The sequence below is a fragment of the Myxocyprinus asiaticus genome, chromosome 24 (genome assembly GCF_019703515.2).
Source record: "Myxocyprinus asiaticus isolate MX2 ecotype Aquarium Trade chromosome 24, UBuf_Myxa_2, whole genome shotgun sequence".
NCBI lineage: Eukaryota > Metazoa > Chordata > Actinopteri > Cypriniformes > Catostomidae > Myxocyprinus > Myxocyprinus asiaticus.
Genome location: NC_059367.1, coordinates 38,980,829 through 39,003,993, shown reverse-complemented (window position 1 = coordinate 39,003,993; position 23,165 = coordinate 38,980,829). Strand labels below are relative to the sequence as shown.

Sequence of the window (23,165 nt, the reverse complement as noted above, 5' to 3'; positions counted from 1 at the left end):
AGTGAAGCATCATTATTTTTTCTATTCCGTTTGGTGCTGCTTGTGGCTGAAAAATTACACACAGTAGCCTTAAAGAATAGTTCACCCAAAAATGAAAATTCTCTCATCATATACTCACCCTCATGCCATCCCAGATGTGTATGACTTTCTTCTGCTCAACACAAATGAAGATTTGTAGAAGAATATCTCAGCACTGTAAGTCCTTACAATGCAAGTGAATGGTGATCAGATCTTTGTACCTCCAAAAATCACATAAAAGTGATCAATACGAACCCGTATTTTCAGAAACAAAATAATAGATGGGGGTAGAAAAAGATAAAAATGTAAGTCCTTTTTTACTATCAATCTCCACTTTCACTTTTACATCTGAAAGCCACATGTGGTGCCTGTTTAGTTTCATTTTCACATCTGAAAGTGAAAGTGGAGATTTAGAGTAAAAAAAGGACTTAACCTGTTTCTCACCCAAATCTATCATATCGCTTATGAAGATATGGATTTAACCACTGGAGTCTTATGGATTGCTTTTATGCTGCCTTTATGTGCTTTTTGGAGGTACAAAGGTCAGCATTCACTTGCATTGTATGGACCTACAGAGCTGAGATATTCTTCTAAAAATCACTTTTTCATTAAGTAAAAATTTGCCCCCAGTCTTTTTTGTGTCAAATATTGCAGTGAAAACTCTGACATCTCTGTGCAAGTTGAGTGAGCTGATATAAAAGATAAATATTAGGGTCAAAGACAGAGAGAGTTAGAGAGACATAGAGAAATACCAGCAGGATAAAACATCACGTTAGATTTTCTTAATAAATCCTAACAAAAAACAGATTACATAGGTCTCATGGGTACCACTGCACTGCTGGAGAAAAGGTTGCATATACTAATCCACAAATATTTCTCCAGCACTTTAATTTGCTTATCTTTGGCTGCACTTGAAGCATTTCATGCCAAATCTTGCTGGGCTGATACTTATGACACACTGAATAAAAACCTTGCCTTTTGACTTCCTTTGAAATCAGATACATCCATGACGCTGTGAGCACTTTATGGTCTAAGTCTCATGAGACGCAGGATTTCTGTGCACATATTTACTGAAAGGCTGTCTGAATTAGAAACTTTCCACAAATAGGGTATACAAAGGGGCCTGAATCACTTAATTTGTTCTTTTTCAAAAAATAGTCAGTGAAAGAAGGTGCTGGAAGGAATATTCCAGGTTCAATTCAAGTTAAGCTCAATCGACAGCATTTGTGGGATAGTGAAAAGCTCAGAGGAATCCACCAGTATCTTTGTCCTTTGTGCCAAGAAAAATGTTTTATTTTTTCTGCAAAAAAAAGAAAAAAAGAAAAAATGCAGCATAATATAAAACAGAGCTGAACTGTTGAGATTCATTGAGTGATGTTGTAAGACATATAGAGGGTAACTGATAAAAAATACAGGTACATACAAACACACAAAACACATACAAACAGAACGAACTGAATTGACTTTTATGACAACACTTTATTTAAAAACAAAAGAACAATTGAGAAAAAGTGAAAATAACTTTGCCGTGAACAGAGTAATTTCGATAATGATACATTTACATGATTCCTTTTAAAAGCTTAATGTATATGATTTCTTTGGTGTAAATAACCCATGAAACCATCATCAAAACAAGGCTTGGGAGCCATATAAACAGCGCTGGCATCGGCATGGGACTGCAATAACTTAAGAGTCAGAGGACAATGAAAAAGGACTAGAGCTCTTTAGAAGCAAAGGATTGTGGATCCTGCCGCTGTGTTATTTTATGACAATAATATATACAACATGTAATCTATGAACAATAACAAACACGTATCAAATGCATTGGACTTTGGGTTGTAGATAGTTTCTGACGGGTACAGCTACTTGTAATCTTCTGCTGTTAATGTTTAATGATAACATTACAACACAAAAGAAGAAGAACCTTATATCAAAAGGAAGCTAAACAAAAGGATACATACTATGTAGACGTATACATACAACATGTGTAAAGGTTTAATTATTTGTACAAAATCTTTTAATAATGCACCCATACACCATTACAAATGTTATATGTGCAAAGGAAGGTGATGTTGCTTAGGTTCGCTTTTTTTCTAGTTTGGCTGGTCTCTTAGTTTTTTTGGACCCCACTGTATGTTGAAGAGACTGAGACCACATTAAAAATCTGGGATTTCGGATTTTGATTCATTTGAAACAAAGAAAGGTTGTGACATAGAATTAACCAGAAATATTTAAGACTCTTACGCACTATACGCTAAATCAAATATTACAAATTTGAGACATTGAGCAAAACAAATTCAGATTTATTTGCTTTCGTTGAAGCATACTACTTGCTGGATAATATGATCATCAAGTTTTGCACAAACTTGTGGAGTCCATACCAGCTTGAATGCTGTTCTTAAAGCAAAAATAAGGCATGCTAAATACTAAGAAGTTCTCAAATTCTCATGTATTACTTTTTTAATTAAACTCTGATAATACAAGTAAAACGTATTAAATTCAACCTGGTCACATAGAATCCGTTGCTATACCTAAATCTTTGCAAAATGATTTTTACGTGACATATTGCAGCAGTTTCATGGTGAAATAAACGCAAGAGATGCTACAGCAACAATAACTGTTATTCCCTTTCACTTAAATCATGAGTAAAATGGCAGAATATCAGTTCATAAACACTTACTTGTCACCCTGTTCCTCACACAGTACTATCTTATGACATCTAAATACTTTTACAACAGCGCATCTTGTAAGATGATACATTTTAACGTTTGCATTACATAATCAACTACATTTACAAGCTTGTTCAGACATGACCAAATTGCAGGATTGCTCAACTGATAGAGTGTTGCACTTGCAATGCAAAGGACCGGGTTACGAGTCCTGAAGAGCACACGAGTTGACACTTGAGCCGAAAGTGTCATAGAAGCACCATAAAATGACGTGGTTGCTTCAGCAATTGCATTTTTCATGTCACATTTGCTTTTTATGACACTATCAGTTTAAGGTTAAAGGTTTAGTGTAGAGTCATTGGTTTGGTTGATTTAAAACTTTATAGAGCATTAACCTTAAAAACCTATCTGTTTGGGAACATTTAAATTGCTTTTAGCGCCACACTGTGGACATTTCACCTCGGAAATGGAAGCCTAAGCGATAATTCTCGCAGAGGACTCATAGTAAGCATTAGCATTATGTCATTCATTCATCTAATTCCGACATCTCACCCAATCATGGTTTAGCCTATGCCTTATAAGGTACTACAGCTGTGTCTCGCCATGTTGTTTTCACCCACCGTCACCCCAACTCCACCAGTTTAGGTCCTGTCCTGCTGTAGGGGTAAGCTCTGATGGTTCGAGCGAGAATCCTGATCTCTAACTCTATCACTAACTCGTGTTATTCCATACTGTCGAGTTCTCTGAGGGAATATGTGTAATGAACCACATAATATCATTTTGCAACTTTTTATGAGATCAGGCTGATTTTATTAGAATGGAATGCTGTTCTAATAAAACTGAAGCATTTCCACAAGCTGTTATCATCTTATTACCATCTTAATTATCAGCTGGTACTTTTTTCTGACATTCAAAGACCAAAAAGTAACATGCCACCCAAAATAAAAGCCACTAAAATTTATATTGCACAAATAAAATGACAGTTACCTGAAATACCAAAAGCCGTTTGCCTTCTTATAGCAATATATTGCTTTTCACTCAAAGAAAAATAAAAATAAAAATAAAATGTTTGCAAAGGTGGTTCATTTCTGCAATTTCAGTATTTTCTTGAGCGTGAGAGAAAGATCAATCGAAATCCTGTAGTTTTACACATTTCCCATTAAATATTGATTGATTTACTTAATTAATACATGACTTATTTAGCACATAGCTAACTAATTTTGGGATTATCAAGCTGTATAGCCAGAGGGGAAATTGCTCCCCCAGCTGAGCCTGGTTTCTCCAAAAGTTTTTTTCTCTACTAACTAACATCTTATGGAGTTTTGGGTTCCTTGCCACAGTCACCTTAGGCTTGCTCACTGGGGGCCTAGAGAATTTCTTTTTTTTTTTTTTTTAATGCATTATTTTTAATGACGTATTCCAATAAAACTGTTCAGTGAGGACTTTAAGACACTTAAAGGAATAGTTATCCAAAAAATGAAAATTCCTTTATTTTCACTTTCTTTCTTCTGCAGAACACAAACAAATGTTTTTTTTTTTTTTTACTTTGAAGCTACAAAAGCATATAAAGGCAGCATAAAAGTAATCCACATGACTCCAGTGGTTATATTTAAATCTTCAGAAGCAATATGATAGGTGTGGGTGAGAAACAGATCAATATTTAAGTCCTTTTTTATTATCAATCTTACTTTCACTTTCACATTCTTCTTCTGCTTTTAGCGTGATTCTTCGTGCATATCGCCACCTACTGGGCAGGGAGGAGAATTTATAGTAAAAAAAAAAAAAGGACTTAAATATTGATCTGTTTCTCACATTTATCATATTGCTTCTGAAGATATATATTTAACCACTGGAGTCTTATAAATTACTTTTATCCTGCCTTTATGTGCTTTTTGGACCTTCAAAATTTTAGTACCATTGTGAGGACCTACAGAGCTGAAATGTTCTTCTAAAAATCTTTGTTTGTGTTCAGCAGAAGAAAGAAAGTAATACACATCTGGGATGGCATGAGGGTGAGTAAATAATGAGAGTATTTTAATTTTTGGGTGAACTAACCTTTTAAGACATTACAAACATTACAGCATGATTTTCTGTAAAATTGCTTTTAAACAGTGTGTATTTTAAAAAGCGCTATACAATAAAATGACTTTACTTGACTTGACAATTTACCACGATTATGTTCTTTTAAACATATGGGATGGAAATGCTGCTTCGTTCAAAAATAGTTTTTCCAATGTTTTGTATAAATTCAATTCACAACTTAGAAACATAGCTACGGTCAATTCTACTTCATCCCTTCAATCTAGCCAAAAATGTGCACATACACTACATGGCCAAATGTAACATATGTGGATATGACAACCCCTTCTAATTAACAGGTTTGGCTATTCCAGTAATTCCAGTGAAAACAAAGCTTAATGCTATGCCATACAGTGGCATTGTGGTAATAATTTGGGCGGACCCTTTTCTATTCCAGCATGATAATGCCCCTGTGCACAAAGCAAGGTCCATCTAAACAAATGCTTTACTGAGTCTTACTAGAGATATTTTACTGGCACAAAGCCCAGACCTGAAACCACTGAACAACTTTGCGATGAACTGAATGAACTGCCAGGACAGGCTCTTGTATCTGAATGAGAGCAAATCCCCACAGCCATGTTCCAACATATAATGGAAAGCCTTCCCAGAAGAGTGGAAGCTGTTAGGGTTGACCAACTCCCTATTAATGCCAGTGGTTATGGGTGGTTTTAGGTGTCCACATACTTTTGGCCATATAGTGTACCTGTATTTCTTATATTCCGTAGGATGCATATTCAGAATAACAGCACTCCTGAAAGTTTTGTTTCAGCATTCCACTATCACGAAATACTCCTTTTAAAGATGGCCGCATGTGCCTGCAATTCTGACACATCCATGGATCCAATATTGGAACCAACCACTTTTGATCTCCAAGCTTAGTTCATTTCACAAACAAGCAAATGGCACCCACCATTTAGCTTTTTACACAAATTTACTGTATCTTTAGAGTTAAGTGTATTGCAATGCCTGTGATTTGTGATTCAGAGTTTTGCTCGCTTTAGTTTAAGAGTTGAATGGTGGTTTGTATGCCATTTCATGGTCCATTTCATTGTTCTTGAAAGGAAGCAAATGCCCTTGTTTCCAAAAGTGAGTCTTTGAAGTTTTATTGCATTTACTGGAAAAAGGAGGAGATGGGAAATGTATCTTTCCTGTTTCCTCTTTAATTCCTTGAAGTAGTCCACTCAGAATCGCCACATTACAGAGAGGGACGTGGAGGTGGGCGGTCCGGAGGCGGAGCTCTACCTGGAGGGAGGGCTTGAGGGGGTGGAGGCAAGGAGGAAGTAGGCGATGGTGGATAAGAGGGCGGAGATGTGGGCGGAGAAAAGAAGAAATTGGTAGTAGATGAAGCCCAGATGGGGGGTGGAGAATAGGATGGTGGAGGGGTATTGGGTGGGGATGGAGTGATAGCATGGGGAGGTGGGGTGGAAGGCAGGGGAGGTAAACTGGAGGAGAGGGAGGCTGGTGGACTGTGAGGTGGAGGGGGCAGCTGGCCCTGAGGAGGGGGTGGGTTGAGGGTTCGTTGTGGGGTGTAGATGGGTGAAGAGTGGTTGTAGGATGGATACTGGGGAAGATGACTGGACTTGATGCGAGTGAAGTTCATACAGCGACCCTGAAAAAAAAAAACATGAGAATGAATAGGCTATTTTTGAATTCAAACATGTGAGTGGTGCTTGCCCATGAAAATCTCGCCGTCACGGTACTAGGGTGTTCTTAGTGATCCTCATATGTTGCTATATGGTTTCTAGTGTGTTTTGGGTGTTACTACTGTGGTTCCTTATTGGCCCAAGTGGCTAGGACATTCAAAAAAAGCTGCAGAAGTTCATGACTTATGACTGAAATCTCTAAAACTTTAGGTTATGGCTATTACCTAAGACATCTTGAGGAGAAGCATGTCAGCCCACCAATCTAATACCAATTTTTGGGCCAACTGAACTGTAATTGTGTTCTCAGAACTTGCAGAATAACAATAACATTGACTGGCAAACATTCACATGGAATTTGTCTTTTTTTTTTTTTTTAAACTGCCTCTTAGAGTTCGAAAGGAAATTAATCTTTCAGCGCAAAATCTTAAAAAAGCTTGTTTTATACCCAACCCTATTGGACAGGAAGCAGCTGTCTGTTTGACATGTGCAACAAACAACATTTTCCAATTGTGTGTTGCAATTTGTGGTACTGGTTAAAAGTAATGAAAACTAAAACTAGTCATTTCCCAAAGATACAAACAAAATAAAATAATTGATGCACAATTAAATGTAACAAAAAATAAACTGAAGCTGAAAATGAGAATACAAAATGAAATAAAGGGTTGACTATCTTAAAATAGTTGTTCTGTCTCCTGTAGCTGTAGGAAGCTATAAAATCCAGACAGGTTTTAATTATACAGAGGAAAAGGCAAGCTGTTGGTTGTTTACCAGAAACACTTAGAGGAAATTAGAGAGCTCTCTGCCTCAGTTTCCTATTAACTAATGAAGAACTAACCCCCTTCTGCCCCAAAGACACACACACACACACACACACACACACACATATACATATATTAGACTACATTCACACTGCAGCTGAATGTGGGCCAAATCTGATTTTCTGCTTAAATAAGATTTTTTTGTAAGGTTGTTCACATGCCATTTTAAATGAAGCCCTTATCAGATGCTGGTCTGAACAGTGTACACTCCTAAACTAATCAGCATGCATATAGCAAACACTGGCATGTTCATCATTATCATATGTAGGCTACAGTTACTGTAATTAAATTACAATTACAATAAAAAAATAAATTTTGTCACTTTTGTTTTTTTTATCAACAAGTTATGGAGAAAGATTTCTCAATGGCTAATATAGTATTTATAAGTCATTTGCAGTCTGTTTATGGTGAAATTTAATTATCCTCAAAGCTCAAGAATGTAATACTTAGGAGTGAAACTCCTGTTGATAAGTGTGGGTGAGAAACAGATCAATATCTAAGTCCTTTTTTACTATAAATGTCCACTTTCACATTCTTCACATGGGAAAGTCAAAGAACAATATATTGTTTAGATGTGTATGACTTTCTTTCTTGAACACAAATGAAGATTGTTAGAAGAATATCTCTGTAGGTAGGTCCACACAATGTAAGTGAATGGTGATTAGACCTTTGTAGCTCCAAAAATCACAGAAAGGAAACATAAAAGCAATCCATATGACTCCAGTGGTAAAGTCTATGTCTTCAGAAGCAATATAGTAGGCGTTGGTGAGAAATAGATAACATTTTAAGTCATTTGTTTTTTTTTTTTTGACCCTAAACTGTCACTTTCACTTTTACATTTGAAAGTGAAAGTGGAGATTTAGAGTAAAAAAGACTTAAATATTGATAGAACTCTTCCTGATAGAACTCTTGCTTAGGCTTCCATTTCATGTGTCACACAAAGCTTTTGTATTGTTATTGAAGATGTGGTATAGCACGTCATAGGAAGTTCTTTTTATCCTGTTTGGAGCTTGATAAATTTTGGTCACTGTTTACTTTCATAGGGGGAAAAGCAGCATGAACATTCTTCTGAAAATCTCAATTTGTTTCCCATGGAAAAATGCCAGACAGGTTGGGTATTAGGGTGAATAAACAATGACAGAATTTTCAATTTAGGGTTAACTAACTTTCTAACCTTTACACCACACCACCCATCTCCTTAGGTGTGATAATACTTAATGCTGTTGCTTCGGTTGCATCTTCATTCCGTTGATGTAATACAGCTCACTTATACAAGCTTCTCTTTGTCTCTCTCTCTCTCTCTCAAGAGTAGCCGGGACTGCAGCCAGCTGTAGCTCCTATTTGATTTTCCAATCATCAGTCCATACAGCTTTCTTTACTAAACACGCACATGATTACACTCATATTATTTCCTGTAACACAGCATCTGAAGTTCCTGTCTCTCTGTTTTGACAGATAGCTATACACCTGATTAAAATGCATTATCATTTGCTCTTAGAAACAGACCCATGTAATTCAGTGCAGCAATATATATTTTTATATATTATACAATAGCTTCAGATAGCTTGACCACAGTGCATAGTTGCTTGTAATAATACAGCTTGAAGTGAAGCCTGGTTTTGTTTTGATTTTATTTTAAATTAAAGATGACTGGATTCAATCAAACCCCCACAGAAATGTATGATGACAGTTGCCATGTAAACCAAGATACACAACCACTGAACTCACGTCATACTAATATGAAGAATCTGGGTCAGACTCCACAATTCCTTGAGGTTCTGATATTTATCCAACAAAAGACATGCATTCACTAGAGTGCTGCTGAAAAGGTTTTTGCAATGGCTGAAAATTTGAATCCATTTCATATAGCACAGTCCTCAAGTGGCTTTACTTCAGGGCACAGATTTTAAAACTTTTATTGAAAAGTGTAAACATTTAAAGAAAGTAATAAAAGTGTCATTAAAATCAAACTTAAAAGTTATTAAAGGAATAGTTTACCCAAAAATTATAATCCCTTCATCATTTACTCTTTTGCCACCTGTCACGCTACTGGGAAGGACGAGACGAGAGGGTGTGGATCCAAATGCAAAATATTTATTATGCTACTCCAAAGAAGATGAAGAAGAGACAATGATAAAAATAAAGCACTGGGCAAAAGGGAAATCAAAAACGCAACAGCAGTTTGCTGGTTAAATATCTAAGTAACATTCAAACACTAACATGTTTACAAGCGAACAAACAAACAAGAACCAACCAAGACTAAGGGAAACAAGAGGGTATGTATACACAGATGAATAATAAGGGAACAGGGAACAGCTGTGGAAGATGGAGGGCAGGTGACTGTAATCAAAAAGGTGCATACTGGGAAATGTAGTCTATGAACAAGGGGAAAACTAAACAGTCACTGAAACTGAACTGAAGGTGAGGGGAAAACACAGTTTGTGACACCACCTTAAACGTGTATGACTTTTTTCTCCTGCTGAACATGGGCAAGATTTAAAATGAATAAGGACTTAAATTTGGGTTTGCGTCTCACCCAAAACTGATCCTATCACTTCAGAAGACATGGATTAAACCACTCACGTCAAATGGATGCTGCCTTTATGTCCTTTTTTTGGAGCAAGAAAGTTTTGGACCCCCTTGAATTTGCATTGCATGAACAAAATACATTATACATCTATAAAAATATCTTCATATGTGTTCCACAGAAGAAAGAAATTCATACAAGTTTGAGATGACATGACGGTGAGTAAATGATGAGAGAAATTTTTGACAAATTGCATGAGTAGTGCAGTTATCTTTTATTAATATTTATTTTATAAAATGAGCAGTAAAATGTGAAATATGAAATCTCTTTATTAAATTAATGATTAAGTTGTGTAAACTCTCATGCAAGAGAAGTATTTCAATATATTTTGACTTGATGGTTACACCACATGAAATTTTTAAAGCCATTATATACAGTTATATATATACATATATTGCGGCCCGTGGACACATTTTTGTTCGCTGTTTACAGAGTCTAGAGCTGTCACAGAGACCGGTGAGATATCTCAGGACACTTGTTTTAATGATGTCTTTTAGGGAGTAGTTTTTTTTTTTTTTTTGCATCCATTTCCATGAAAAAAAAAAAATCGCTTACAGCACCTTTAACCAACATAGAACGTTGCATCGTTGGAGAAAATAATTAGCTAGTCACAAATGCTTCCCAAAACCATAGTAACTATGTCACACATTCATCGTTCAAACCACGTTGGTTCAACAATATAGAACTGTTGTTAATGACATTATGCAGGGGGTGTAGTGATAACTTCTGCAGATATCAAATTATAATAGCTCATTTACATGTACTCCAGAAAGATGTTTAATGTGTGAAAGCTGCTGAAGACACGAAAGCTGCGTGCAGTATGTAATGCAACAGATGATTGCGTTTCAATAGCGGGATTTCCCTTAACATCAGACTTTGGGATTCCCCCGACGCACTTGAGCACATACGCACATGTGCACTCTTCAAAAACCTATAAGAACGTCACTTGTGCGGACACATACAGTAAGCTGTTTTGTTCGACAGAAACAGTGTGTGTTAAAGCACTTTCTCTTAACTAGCCTTTAATCCCTTAAATGGCTGCATTCACGTTTAAGTCCCATTTTAATGCCACTTTCTGCAAAACCCTGGAATAAGCCGTTTTCTTAAATGATTGAAAAACGTGGTCAAAGTCTTAACAGAATGAAAGATATATATATGGAATGCACAATTAAAAAAATTTAGCGAAGTCAAATGATGTCCACACAGAAAACTAACAAGGAATTATGCTTCAAACCACAGATGGAATGCTGTATTTCCAAACACTCAACTTTGTGATGCTGTTTGCGAATGTTCGTTGGAACTATGGTTTCGGGAAACACCAAATTGTTGAACTATGTTGGTAATGATGGAACTTGCGACCATTGTTGGCTAACAATGCTTTTGGGAAACGCACCCCTGTATAGGATTCAGAAGAATAAAATTTGAATGGTCATGGAGTGCTTTGGTGCGGTGGGCTATAAGTGAACATTTCCTTAACTGAAAAATTACCATAGCTTTCAACAAAATATTTGCAAAGCCCCCAAAAGGTTTGCTTGGACTCCCTCTGCCTCCTGTGCCCCATTTTATAAGAAGCATATTTTAAAGCTTCAGATGTTGGAAACCTTGGATGGTTTTGCCAGACAACAACATCCCTATCCGGCAGAATATCTGTCTGTGTTTGATTTATGGCTCACAGCTGTTTGCCTTGTGTTACGTACTGCATATTCACCCGTCATAGATTTAACCACTACTGCACCAAATGTCAGAAACGTTGGCATTATCATTTTGTTGCATATAATTGCAATTCTAACCCCATTTTGTATTGTTTACATTTTCTAGACTTTATTTTATTAAAATTATAATATTTATACATGGTATGCAGTTAAATTAAATAACTTGAGAAGCATGGTTACCCTGTGTTGAAATTCAGTATTTCCTATTGAAACAAGAAAAGTCAATTATCTTAAGTTTATGTCACAGCCAGGTATCAGGATTTGCCACTTAGTTGGTTGGCAGTGGTTTTAAGGGGAGGGACATACAGTACTCATTGTAGAGTGCCTTTGATTGGACAACAAACTGTGTGGTGCAATATTTTTCTGGAAGAGGGATACTATTAATTTAAAATGCACATATCGCAGCATGATCACACAGTAAGTCGGCATGTTGTTTTGGGTACCCTAGGATTAGCTACATTATGTCGACTAACTGACAAATGCAATCTCTTATAAGATGTTTGCATCGGCTCTGATGAGATTTCTTTCCCTTGTTGTGCACTGGGAAGCTTGTTGCGTCATCAGTGTGGGAGACCTGGGGTCGGATCCTGCATTGAAACCAGGAATTTATTGTGTTTGCATAATTAGTGATGAGCGAGATTTGGTGGTTACATTTTTCCCTTTAACATTACATTTTTACTCCACTGATGGTTAGGTTTAAATTTGGGGTTTAGGTTGGGGGGTACAGTTTATAAAATATGCATTTTTATTCACTGTTACAGCCTGTATAGCTGAAAACAACTCAATTCACATCTTGCTTTTGGCGCCCCAACATGGACATTTCACCCTGAATATGGTGCTCACTCATGCCCATATGGCCAACAACAATTACCACTTTGGCAACTGGGGGTAGTGTACTACTGACTGATTTCAGCTAAAGAAAAGTCAACCTACTGTTTACAATTTTACTGTGAGATCAGCTTGCATATCTGCTACAGGTTAATTTTGTAAACTTTTATACTAGCATATAGATGGCCTCAAAGCTAATAAACATGTACTAAAACTCCAAATTTTGATTTCACAGGGTCTCTAATGACACTTCTTTTAAGTGCATTTCACAAACAATAAAAGTACCATGAATATGACAGTACCAAAGTGTTCTTTGATTAAATACATGTTACATTAATATGGTAATCAGTTCCCTGTTATATATCATAGTGTTTCCATCTGATACTACAGTGCCATGTCACCATACTTTTTTGTAGGGACTGTTTAGATTCTCAGTCATCTAGGTCATCATTAAATGCTTTGTTGCATTTATTCTGAAACATCTTGATGTGTTTTCCCATTTTGTGAAGATCCAAGTTATATCAGCAGTTGAAGAACAATTAAGGTTTTAACCTTAAACTGAGATCATAATCACTGCTGTACTAGACACCCCCACAACCCCTGTGCTACAGGGAGGCTCCCTTCAGGGGATCTGATGAGGCAATGAAATTCAGGTTAGATTTGCCTATCTATAGTAGTCAATACACTGCAAAAGAAGCCACATGTACTGTATACCAGGAGTAGTGTTGTCAAAAGTACCAGTACTTTGGTACCAAGTCGATACTAACATAAAATAGATGTAACGATACCAGTGTTTCTGCAGTACTGGTAGTACCAATCACTGACTCAATCCGGTACCAGCACAGTACAACTGACACACGACAGCTTTAAAATGCTCACAGGCTTATTTTGAATGTGTACTTTGTTACTCCTTTTCCACTGAAATGGACAATTAATCAAATTAAAATCGTGACATGTCCTAGAGTAATTAATTAAACCGCTAAAGGCTGCAATCTTACCGTGGACGAGCTGCGTACTTTAAATAAATCTGACCGCTCATCCACTAAAAACTTCCTACATTTCATTTGTCAGATTGAAAGGCCAGTGTAAACAGATGAGATTTCAGACATGACTTAAAAGTCTTCAGTGATCACACTGGGCCATGTCCTGAACTGTTTATCCAGTAAAGAAGCTTCTGGCAAAAAACACACATCATAATAAAAGCACGATTCAAAATAAAATCTAGATGCCTGAAATTGAAGAAATCGAATAAAAATATATTACAACTGTATAGTAAAATATAATATTTGCTGTAATAATAATAATAATAATAATAATAATAATATTAATAATAATTAATCAAAATATCACAAGCAAGACAGCTGTTAAATAAAAGTTTGGCAAAAATACAATGACATGTTGAAAAGTTCTATTTTCACTTATTAAAAGTTTTAAGAATTTATTGATTAGACACCATTTTGATGATGAAATTAAATTAAACTTTAATTTCACTGGTATCAGTACTGAGAGCTGAAATGTTGGTACCGTGACAACACTAACCAGAAGTGTGTACACAGACTTTGAAATGTGGCATAAATGTATTCACATTTACAATTTATAACATGGACGAAAGTTGTATATTTATTTTCATGCACAGCTGCCAGGAAACAAGATGCACACTGATTGACAAACTGGCTTGTTCAAGTGCTCCTGCCTGCTCCGCAAACCTCTGTTGCATCTCTGCCATCTCTTTTTAATTCTTCAAGTTCTGCCATTTTTTCAACTTGTAGGCCTGGGACGTGACAACTAATAATTACGCTATTCTATCTTGTTCGTGACGCCACTTTGTAACGGGGGAGTTAAGCCCCGCCTTGTAGAGTGTACTAATGCAATACTACCTTGGAAGACTGAGAAACAAAAGGATCTTTGTCCCCGCCCCCAGTACATTTAGTCTCTATACACAAATTTATGTATGTTTTCTCGTACCTTACTGTACTCAACACTAAAGGGATCGGAAAGGTGGGCTTCAGGTGAGTATGTACTACACGGTGGCTTCCTGAAGTGTACAGTGTATGATGTGTGAGGCGCTGTAGGAGTCTGGCCATGCATACCCCAACCTCCCCAAACCAAATAAAGTAAGTGAGAAGCCCCTACTCCAAGTTAACATTCAAAGGCAAAACACATGTTAGATTCAACAACTTCACAGTATTTATTTTCTCTTTTTTTCTTTAGGTCTTTTTTGCCTGTTTGAATTTGGATTGAAGATATCAAAAATGAACCAAATGTATCAATGAAATAACAAGTTCAATAAAATGAATGATTTGTCAGTGTCACCATTTTAGATGTCAAAGTGTCAACACTCAAAGTCAGTTCATTTCTCACAAAATAGGCACAAAACCATTCAAGTGTTCACCCAATTGATTCAGTTGTTCAGTCAAAACCCTTCAAACAATTCAGTTCAGTTAGACACTCAAATGACTTAAGTGATTCAATTCAACGAATATCAGTTCTCAGAACAGATTCAGTTCAATGTCTTTGTTCAAATGTTCAGACCAATTCAATGAAAGTTCAGTGAACATGAAATCTCAATGTTCACAACCATTTAGTACAATGTACTTCAAGGATCAAGAATGAATAGAAAAGGATACCAGCCTGTAGCTATGAGGAGTTGTGATGGTTTGCAATGAGTAGTGATGAGCTTAGATGAACTGGAACAAGAAGGTTTGAGATGGGTTGACTTGAGGTGGAATTAGTTGGCTTTTAGATTAACTTAGGTGATCTGAGATGATCTGAGATGAGTCTGCGAAGAGATGTTGTCTGGGTGGCAGGGTAACAACAATAATTGAAGGCATGAGATGTCCACGTTATATTACCAGACGTGCGAAAATGTGGAGTGATTTCTTCCAAAATGGTGCACTGCAGCAGTAGCAATACATGTGCATCAGACACTTGAACAGAGCAGGATTTTCAAAAAAGAAACCTCAAAAATGCAAATAACTCAGTCTTTGTGACTTAAAACAGTTTCACAGTTCACAAAAATCCAAAAACACAAAAATATTACGTTTCTTCAAAAATACAGCATTTAACTTGTCAAAAACACAAAGTGCTGTCAGTTCTTAACTGTCTTGTGTCTTCTGTTGGCTTTTCAAAGGAAAAATCTCAACTTTAAAGCACAACGTTAGTAACATGGCACTCTTGTGTGTCCGCTCTCTGCTCGGTTGTCCCGCGACTGAGCACTTTCTCACTCACCGTGTCTGGCGTGTGAAAACCAGATTGCCCGTCAAAATAAAAATCATATAAAAAAAATTATATATTTCAAAATATACCCTCTACATTTCCTCCCAGCTAAACCCTGCCATTCCACTGAACATCTCCAGGCAACTCATCTCTGCAACAAAAAACATCAACATGTTAGAAACATATTTAACAAGTTACAATCTTTTTCAAACTCAATATGTACACATTACAATATCACAAGTTTTTTTTTTTTTTTTTTTTTTTTGAAATATGAGACTCTTATTTCACAACATAGTCGTTTCTGTATCTCATAGGTAAAGTACCCTGGTTTTGTCTTTGAGAGCGTCTAAGTTCAGGCACAATCTCTCTTTCAACATCTGAAATGTCAGCATCATCTGAATCTTCTTGTACCCTTAGGTCTGTTTCTGAAACTACATCCTCAACCACATTTTTTTCTTGTACCACACTCCCTTGCTGCTCTAATTCATTTGGTTCCCTTTGTTCCACTCTTGTATTGTGTGAGTGTAGTGGTGGGAATGTAGACAATGTCTTGAGTTTTTGGTTTCAGATCCAGACTGATCTCTAGATCTTTGTCTGTGTACATGCCATGTTACAGGTGAGGGGAATTTACAGTGTCAGAGCTGATCTCTGTGTACTACCTTTGTGGGACCTCCCTTTTCAGGTTTGATAGTAAATACTGTATGTCTGAGTGATTTTGTTTCACTACAATGTAAGGTATGTGTTCCCACTTATCCTGAATTTTGTTTCTGCCCCAGTGTTTGTTCAACAGCACATGGTCTCCAGGACTTACAAGTGCCCAGGAGGACTTGTGGTCATATGCTCTCTTTCTTCTTTTAAAGGCCTCTTGCATTACTGCATTTGCAATTTCTACTGCTGTTTACAGTCTTTTGTGATGACTTTTCACCCAATCATCCAGGTTATCTGCATCACTCTCTTCTAGGCCTTTTCCACCAAGAACATCCATAGGCAGTTGCGCATCTCTTCTGAACATTAGATAGATAGGGGAATAGCCAGTAGATGAATGGACGTGGCTGTTTAAGCCATAATTAGGTCTGGAAGGTGAGTTTTCTAACCTCTCTTTTTCTCAACTGGAAATGTTCTTAGCACGTCATGCACTATTTTGTTAAATCTCTCAAATTGAGAGTTTTCCTGGGGATGGTAAGGACTTGTACGACTCTTTCCAATACCATACACAGTACCGAGCTCTTTGATTACACTTGCCTCGAAACATCTGCCCTGGTCTGAATGCAAACAGGCTGGGACCCGTAATAGACGAACCAATGTTTGACGAGAGCATTTGCAGTGGTACTCGCAGTCTGGTTTTTAGTTGGAATAGCAACCGTGAATCTTGTAAACATATCGGTGAGGACAAGAACATTTTCATATCCTCCCAAGGACATTTCAAGCTGTCTGTAGTCCATGGCAGTGGAGCTGTGACATTACTGCGCATCATGGAAGCTTGAATTCTGGGAAACATGTCTTTTGCAAGTGTACATATTTTACACTGTTCAACCCAGCTTGGAATATCTTTGGATATAAATTATTAGGCTAATAGTAGCCCCATCTCATGAGTATTAGAGTACTCCTCTATCCAAAATGACCTCCGTGTTCATGTTGACTTTCATATACTTTCCTCTGCAATGGTTCAAGAACCACTAACTGCCAGATCTCTTCTCCAACTCTAGGATCAAAGATGCATCTGAACAAAAGTCCTTGATGCATCTTGAGATGCTCAAACTCTCTGGAAAGCTTTTTCAATTTTGTATTCATATTACATTGTTTAGCACAACTTGGTCTTTGATTCTTGGAAACAGAACTGTAAATGGGACTAATCATGGGATCACTTTTTTGCTGCTTCTTAATTTCACTCCAGCTGTAACCATTTACTCCATTTCTTATGGATGCTTGCACAGCAACATGGATATCTGGGTCTTCCATTTTGACTCTAGTAGCTGGCCACAATGAAATTGGATGAAATCCTTTTCTGTACCATCTCTTTCAGGTTCCTCGCTGGAGGGAATCCTTGGCAGGGCATCAGCATTTGTGTTTTGTCATCCAGGTTTATAACAAACCTCAAAATTGTACTCCGCCAACTGCGCAACCCAGTGTTGCTCAACTGCCCCGAGATTAGCGGTCTCCAGATAACGCAGTGGGTTGTGGTCTGTAACAATGGTGAACTTGGAGAACATAAGGTACTCTCTAAACTTTTCGGTTGCTGCCCATCTGAGTGCAAGCAACTCCAATTTGAATGCGCTGTAATTTTTGTCATTTCTTTCAGATCCTCTCAACCCTCTACTTGCATTGGCGATGACTCACTCGGCTCCTCTCAGCTTTTGGCTGAGCATGGCTCCAAGACCAAGATGACTTCCATCAGTGGTGAGGATAAAGGGTAAGTTGAAGTCTGGATATGAAAGGACTGGAGGTGACATCAAGCACTGTTTTAACTAATCAAACGCAGTCTGACACTCTCCACTTCAACTTAAAGGTACAGAGGCTTTTACTTTGCTTTTGTTGCCAATGAGTGCATGCACTGGTTTGGCTATCTGAGCGAATCTTGGCACAAATCTGTAATAGCTCATAAATCCAAGAACCTGTCTTACTTTCATGTTTTTGGGAACAGGCCATGTATCTAGAGCTCTGACTTTCTCATTATCAACCTGGATTCCCTTTTTGGAGATCAAGTGACCCAAAAACTTCACTTCAGGTCTTAGGAGGAAGCATTAGCTCAGCTTCAACTTTAGACCATGCTGCTTCAACCGTTTGAAGACCAGTTCAAGTCTTTCGCAGTAGCTCTTGAAGTCTTTTGAGAGCACGATAATATTATCTGGATATAGTAAGAGGATGTCAAAAGTTAAGTCACCCAGCACCACTCCCATGAGGTGCTGAAAGTTGGCCGGGGCATTGCACAGCCTGAAGGGCATCTGGGACCACTCAAACAGCCCAGATGGGGTAGTGATGGCTGTCTTCTCACGATCTGTCTCACTCATGGCTACTTGGAAATAACCAGTGGTTAGGTCAAGTGTAGAGAACAACTGAGCTTTGCCAAAAACGTCTTGGGACTCTTCCACTCTTGGAAGAGGGTATACGTCTTTGCATGTCACTTTGTTCAGCTTTTTGTAGTCACAACAGAAGTGCACACTTCCATCTTTCTTAATAACTATGACTGCTGGCAATGCCCAAGGGCTACTGCTCTCTCTGAGAATTCCTTGGAACATAAGATCTTGTACATGTTTTTTGAATTCTTGGAACATTTGTGGTGGAACTCTGCGGTGTCTCTGTTTTATTGGTGAAGCATCACCAGTTGGGATACTGTGTCTAACAGCTGTGGTGTAGCCATAGTCATTCTTTGAAAATACATCTCTGTCTTGACAACAATTCATTCGGTTTTTCACGCTGTGCTGGAGTGAGTCCTTCATAGTTCAATTGGACTGGTACTGACAATTGTGCAGAGACAGCCTCATAAGCTTGGATGTGTGTCAACTCCTCGACATGAAGCACTCCATCATTTTCCTCAAACTCTAGCATTTTCTTTGGCAACACCTCTTGTGGCTTGTACACCGTTGAAAGTCTGCATCTTGGCGTAAGTCTAATGGGCTTCTCACTTGAATTCATCACATTGACAGGAACTTTTCCTCCTGTTTTTGCTAGGACATTGGCAACTAGAAGTCTTTATGGTAAGCTTGCTTCAGCTGTGGGCTCCACTATTACCTGACACTTTACTTTAGGTGGCACTCTGCAACATCCTTTGAGAACTTTTTCACTGAGAGGGGGAATTGTGACAGTTTATTTTCCAGCAACTTTGACAAAACCGATCTTGCCATCAGGACCCAGAAGTCCAGCCTCTATTTTGACACTTGCTAGCACCCTCCTGATCTTGGCCTCTTAATATTGACAGTACTTGTCTACGGTCTTCACACCATGATGATATTAATTCCAATTATTCCAGGCAATCCTCTCATTTAAGTCACTTCTGGGTTTGTGTCTGTTAGAACGAAGATACACTTTCCATGGAGCACTTTCCCCATACACTCTACATCAGCCTGCTGGCATCCCAAGACAGGAATGTCAAGTCCATTAGCTGCTGTAAGTTGAACCCAGTGAGTAGATGACAATTTCAATTCCTGCTCTCCGAAGTGTGTCCTGAATGGTGGCTCTGTGATGGTGGACACTTCTGACCCCGTGTCTAGCAAGCAGTTTGTCTTGACACCAGCTATCTTAACTTCAATGGTCAAGCAATCTCCAAACACACCATCCTTTAGTGCTTCAGCAGCTTCATCAGTTACCCACTCTGCTTAATGACTTCTGATCATGGATGGCCTTGGCTTTTCTGCACAGCACCTACTGGAACTTTCTCTGCAGCTTCAGTTGTATCTGTTGAGTGTTGGGATGGAGAAGGTCCCCTTACTGATCCACCATTTTGTGAACAACGCCGACTGCCCAGGTTCACCACAGGAATAACATATATCTGCCTTCACTGTCTTTTAAAGGTTTTATTTTTGGACGGGTTTCTTGTGATTTGGTCTTGCCATCCCCATGCACTGCTTGGTAAAGCTCCTCTTGATGAGCAGCTATCTTGTCAATTGTCTCATGCAGCTTTTCTAACATTAGTGCAGATGGAGCATCTTCTGCTGTAGCAGCATTCACCACTCCTCTGGCACGGGCATTAGGTTTTACAATATTTGATTCTTGTGTCTCTTCTTCTTCGGACCAGGTTATTGCAGCTTGCATTAACTAGATGAAAGTCAAGCTTGAGTCCTCTTTAATTCATCTTTTCATTTCATGTCTCAGAAAATCATCTTTGAGACCAAGGACCAGCTGTCCCTTTAACACACTCTCAGCATCAGGAACTCTGTTTGGCTCTCTGCGCTGAACTCGGCTAAGCCTCTCTCGTAGGTCATAAGCATATGAGCGTATTGTCTTTCCTGGCATCTGTTTTCTATCATAGAAGTCTTTGAGTCGTGTTCCAATGTGCACTTTATCTCCATAAGTGCCAAGAAGTACATTGAAGATGGTCTCAGCAGAATCCTCTTTTCCATCTAGCATGAATCTCACAGTTGCTTTGGCTACATCTCTCAAGTGTGTTTTCACTAGTTCTACATGGTCTTCTGGAGGGACTCTCATAACTTGAAAGGCATGTTTTATTGATGCAACCCATTCTTCAATATTAAATTCACCTAGCTTTGAAGTACAACCATTGAATTCTGGTAGCTTTCTGTCTCTTCGAATGCAAATGGAAGTTGGGGTTACTCATGCAGAGGCCTATTGCTCAATTACAGTCTCTGCTAGCAATAGAGCTTCTCTTTGCTCAATTCTGGCTTGTTCAAGTGCTCCTGCCTGCACCACAAACCTCTGTTGCATCTCCGCCATTGCTCTTTTTAATTCTTCAAGTTCCGCCATTTTTTCAACTTGTAGGCCTGGGACGTGTGACAACTAAAAATTACGCTATTCTATCCTGTTCGTGATGCCACTTTGTAGCGGGGGAGTTAAGCCCCGCCTTGTAGATTGTACTAATGCAACACTACCTTGGAAGACTGAGAAACAAAAGGATCTTTGTCCCCACCCCCAGTACATTTAGTCTCTATACACAAATTTATGTATGTTTTCTCGTACCTTACTGTACTCAACACTAAAGGGATCGGAAAGGTGGGCTTCAGGTGAGTATGTACTACACGGTGGCTTCCTGAAGTGTACAGTGTATGATGTGTGAGGCGCTGTAGGAGTCTGGCCTTGCATACCCCAACCTCCCCAAACCTAATAAAGAAAGTAAGACGCCCCTACTCCAAGTTAACATTCAAAGGCAAAACACATGTTAGATTCAACAACTTAACAGTATTCATTTTCTCTTTTTTTCTTTAGGTCTGTTTTGTTCTCTGTAGAATTTGGACTCAAGATATCAAAAGTGAACCAAATGTATCAATGAAATAAAAGTTTAATAAAATGAATGATTTGTCAGTGTCACCCTTTTTGATGTCAAAGTGTCAATACTCAAAGTCAGTTAAGTTTTCACAAAATAGGCAAAATACAATAGAACCACTCAATTGTTCACCCAATTGACTCAGTTGTTCAGTCAAAACCCTTCAAACAATTCAGTTCAGTTAGACACTCAAATGACTTAAGTGATTCAGTTCAACAAAAATCAGTTCTCAGAACAGATTCAGTTCAATGTCTTTGTTCAAATGTTCAGACCAATTCAATGAAAGTTCAGTGAACATGAAATCTCAATGTTCACAACCCTTTAGTACAATGTACTTAAAGGATCAAGAATGAATAGAAAAGGATACCAGTCTGTAGCTATGAGGAGTTGTGATGGCTTGCGATGAGTAGTGATGAGCTTAGATGAATTAGAGCAAGAAGGTTTGAGATGGGTTGACATGAGGTGGAATTAGTTGGCTTTTAGATTAACTTAGGTGATCTGAGTTGAGTCTGCGAAGAGATGTCTTCTGGATGGCAGGGTAACAACAATAATTAAGACATGAGATGTCCGTGTGGAGTGATCTCTCTTCTAAAATGGTGCACTGCAGCAGCAGCAATGCATGTGCACCGGACACGTGAATAGAGCAGGATTATCAAAAAAGAAATCTCAGAAATGCAAATGACTCAGACTTCGTGACTTAAAACAGTTTCAAAGTTAACAAAAATATTAAAAAACACAAAAATCGTACATTTCTTTAAAAAAATTAAGTTAATAAACATAAGTTCGAGAGGAGCACACCCATCTAATCTTCCAAATAATTACCTGTATATACAAGCAACCTCTTACCTCGTCATAACGTCAGTTCTCCCAGCACCCCACCACCTCCCCTACTCCTCCTTTTACATCAGAATTGTAGAGTGGTAGAATTGTAAGAATGGTATTCTCATTTTACAGTTCAGTGACCCCTCATCATAATAAACAGACCAAACAAACTATAATTAAACAAAACATCAATGCATTTAATTTAACTTCAATATTAATTAATTATTCGTTTATGGTGCAGATACCATCTGAAACATCCAAACACTGTACTAAAACATCACTGGTATAAACACTTTTATTAAAAACAACATTTACACATTCTAAAGATTGTAAATTGTATGTATAAATTACACTTTAATTTAATGAATAAATAAATGAGTACTTGGACACTTCTGACATTTTAGTGCTGTGGGTGGAATTTTTTTAGACGGTCCCTTACAAGCACTAGATCATAAAAGCCCACTGGAGTATTTTTAGGCATAATTCTCCAGCTACAGCAAGCGTTGACCATTTGAGTTCAATGTTTTATGCTTGTATGATATAGTCATATATTCTTTAACCTAACTGTGCTAATGATATTGTTGTAAAATTGTCGGCTCCAGAGAGCACGGGTAGGTGAAACCGAATGTCAAATGAATAACAAGCCAACAACTTCTGGAGATAAGGTAGAAGTTTCAGCATTAATTTTGCATCTTTGGACGTGCCAGGTCCAGTTTCAGTTCTACTTAATGTTGATTATACGTGCTGGTGTAAATGTAAGTGTGAGTTAAGTTACTTTTACAGCGTAATTTTCCACTTTATTATCACGAAACCCCACCTGGATCTGATTTTCTGCCTT

At 37.9% G+C, this 23,165-nt stretch overlaps 1 protein-coding gene across 1 annotated transcript in view; it reads right to left on the bottom strand.

Moving 5' to 3' along the window:
- Nucleotides 1-1,406: 1,406 nt before the first annotated feature.
- Nucleotides 1,407-23,165, bottom strand: part of LOC127415120 (anthrax toxin receptor 1-like) — a 115,709-nt gene continuing 93,950 nt past the window's right edge. Inside the window, exon 18 of the mRNA XM_051653689.1 lies at nt 1,407-6,375. Within this exon, the coding sequence (XP_051509649.1) occupies nt 5,962-6,375 (414 nt within the window). The 3' untranslated portion in view covers nt 1,407-5,961. The remainder of the gene's footprint in view (nt 6,376-23,165) is intronic.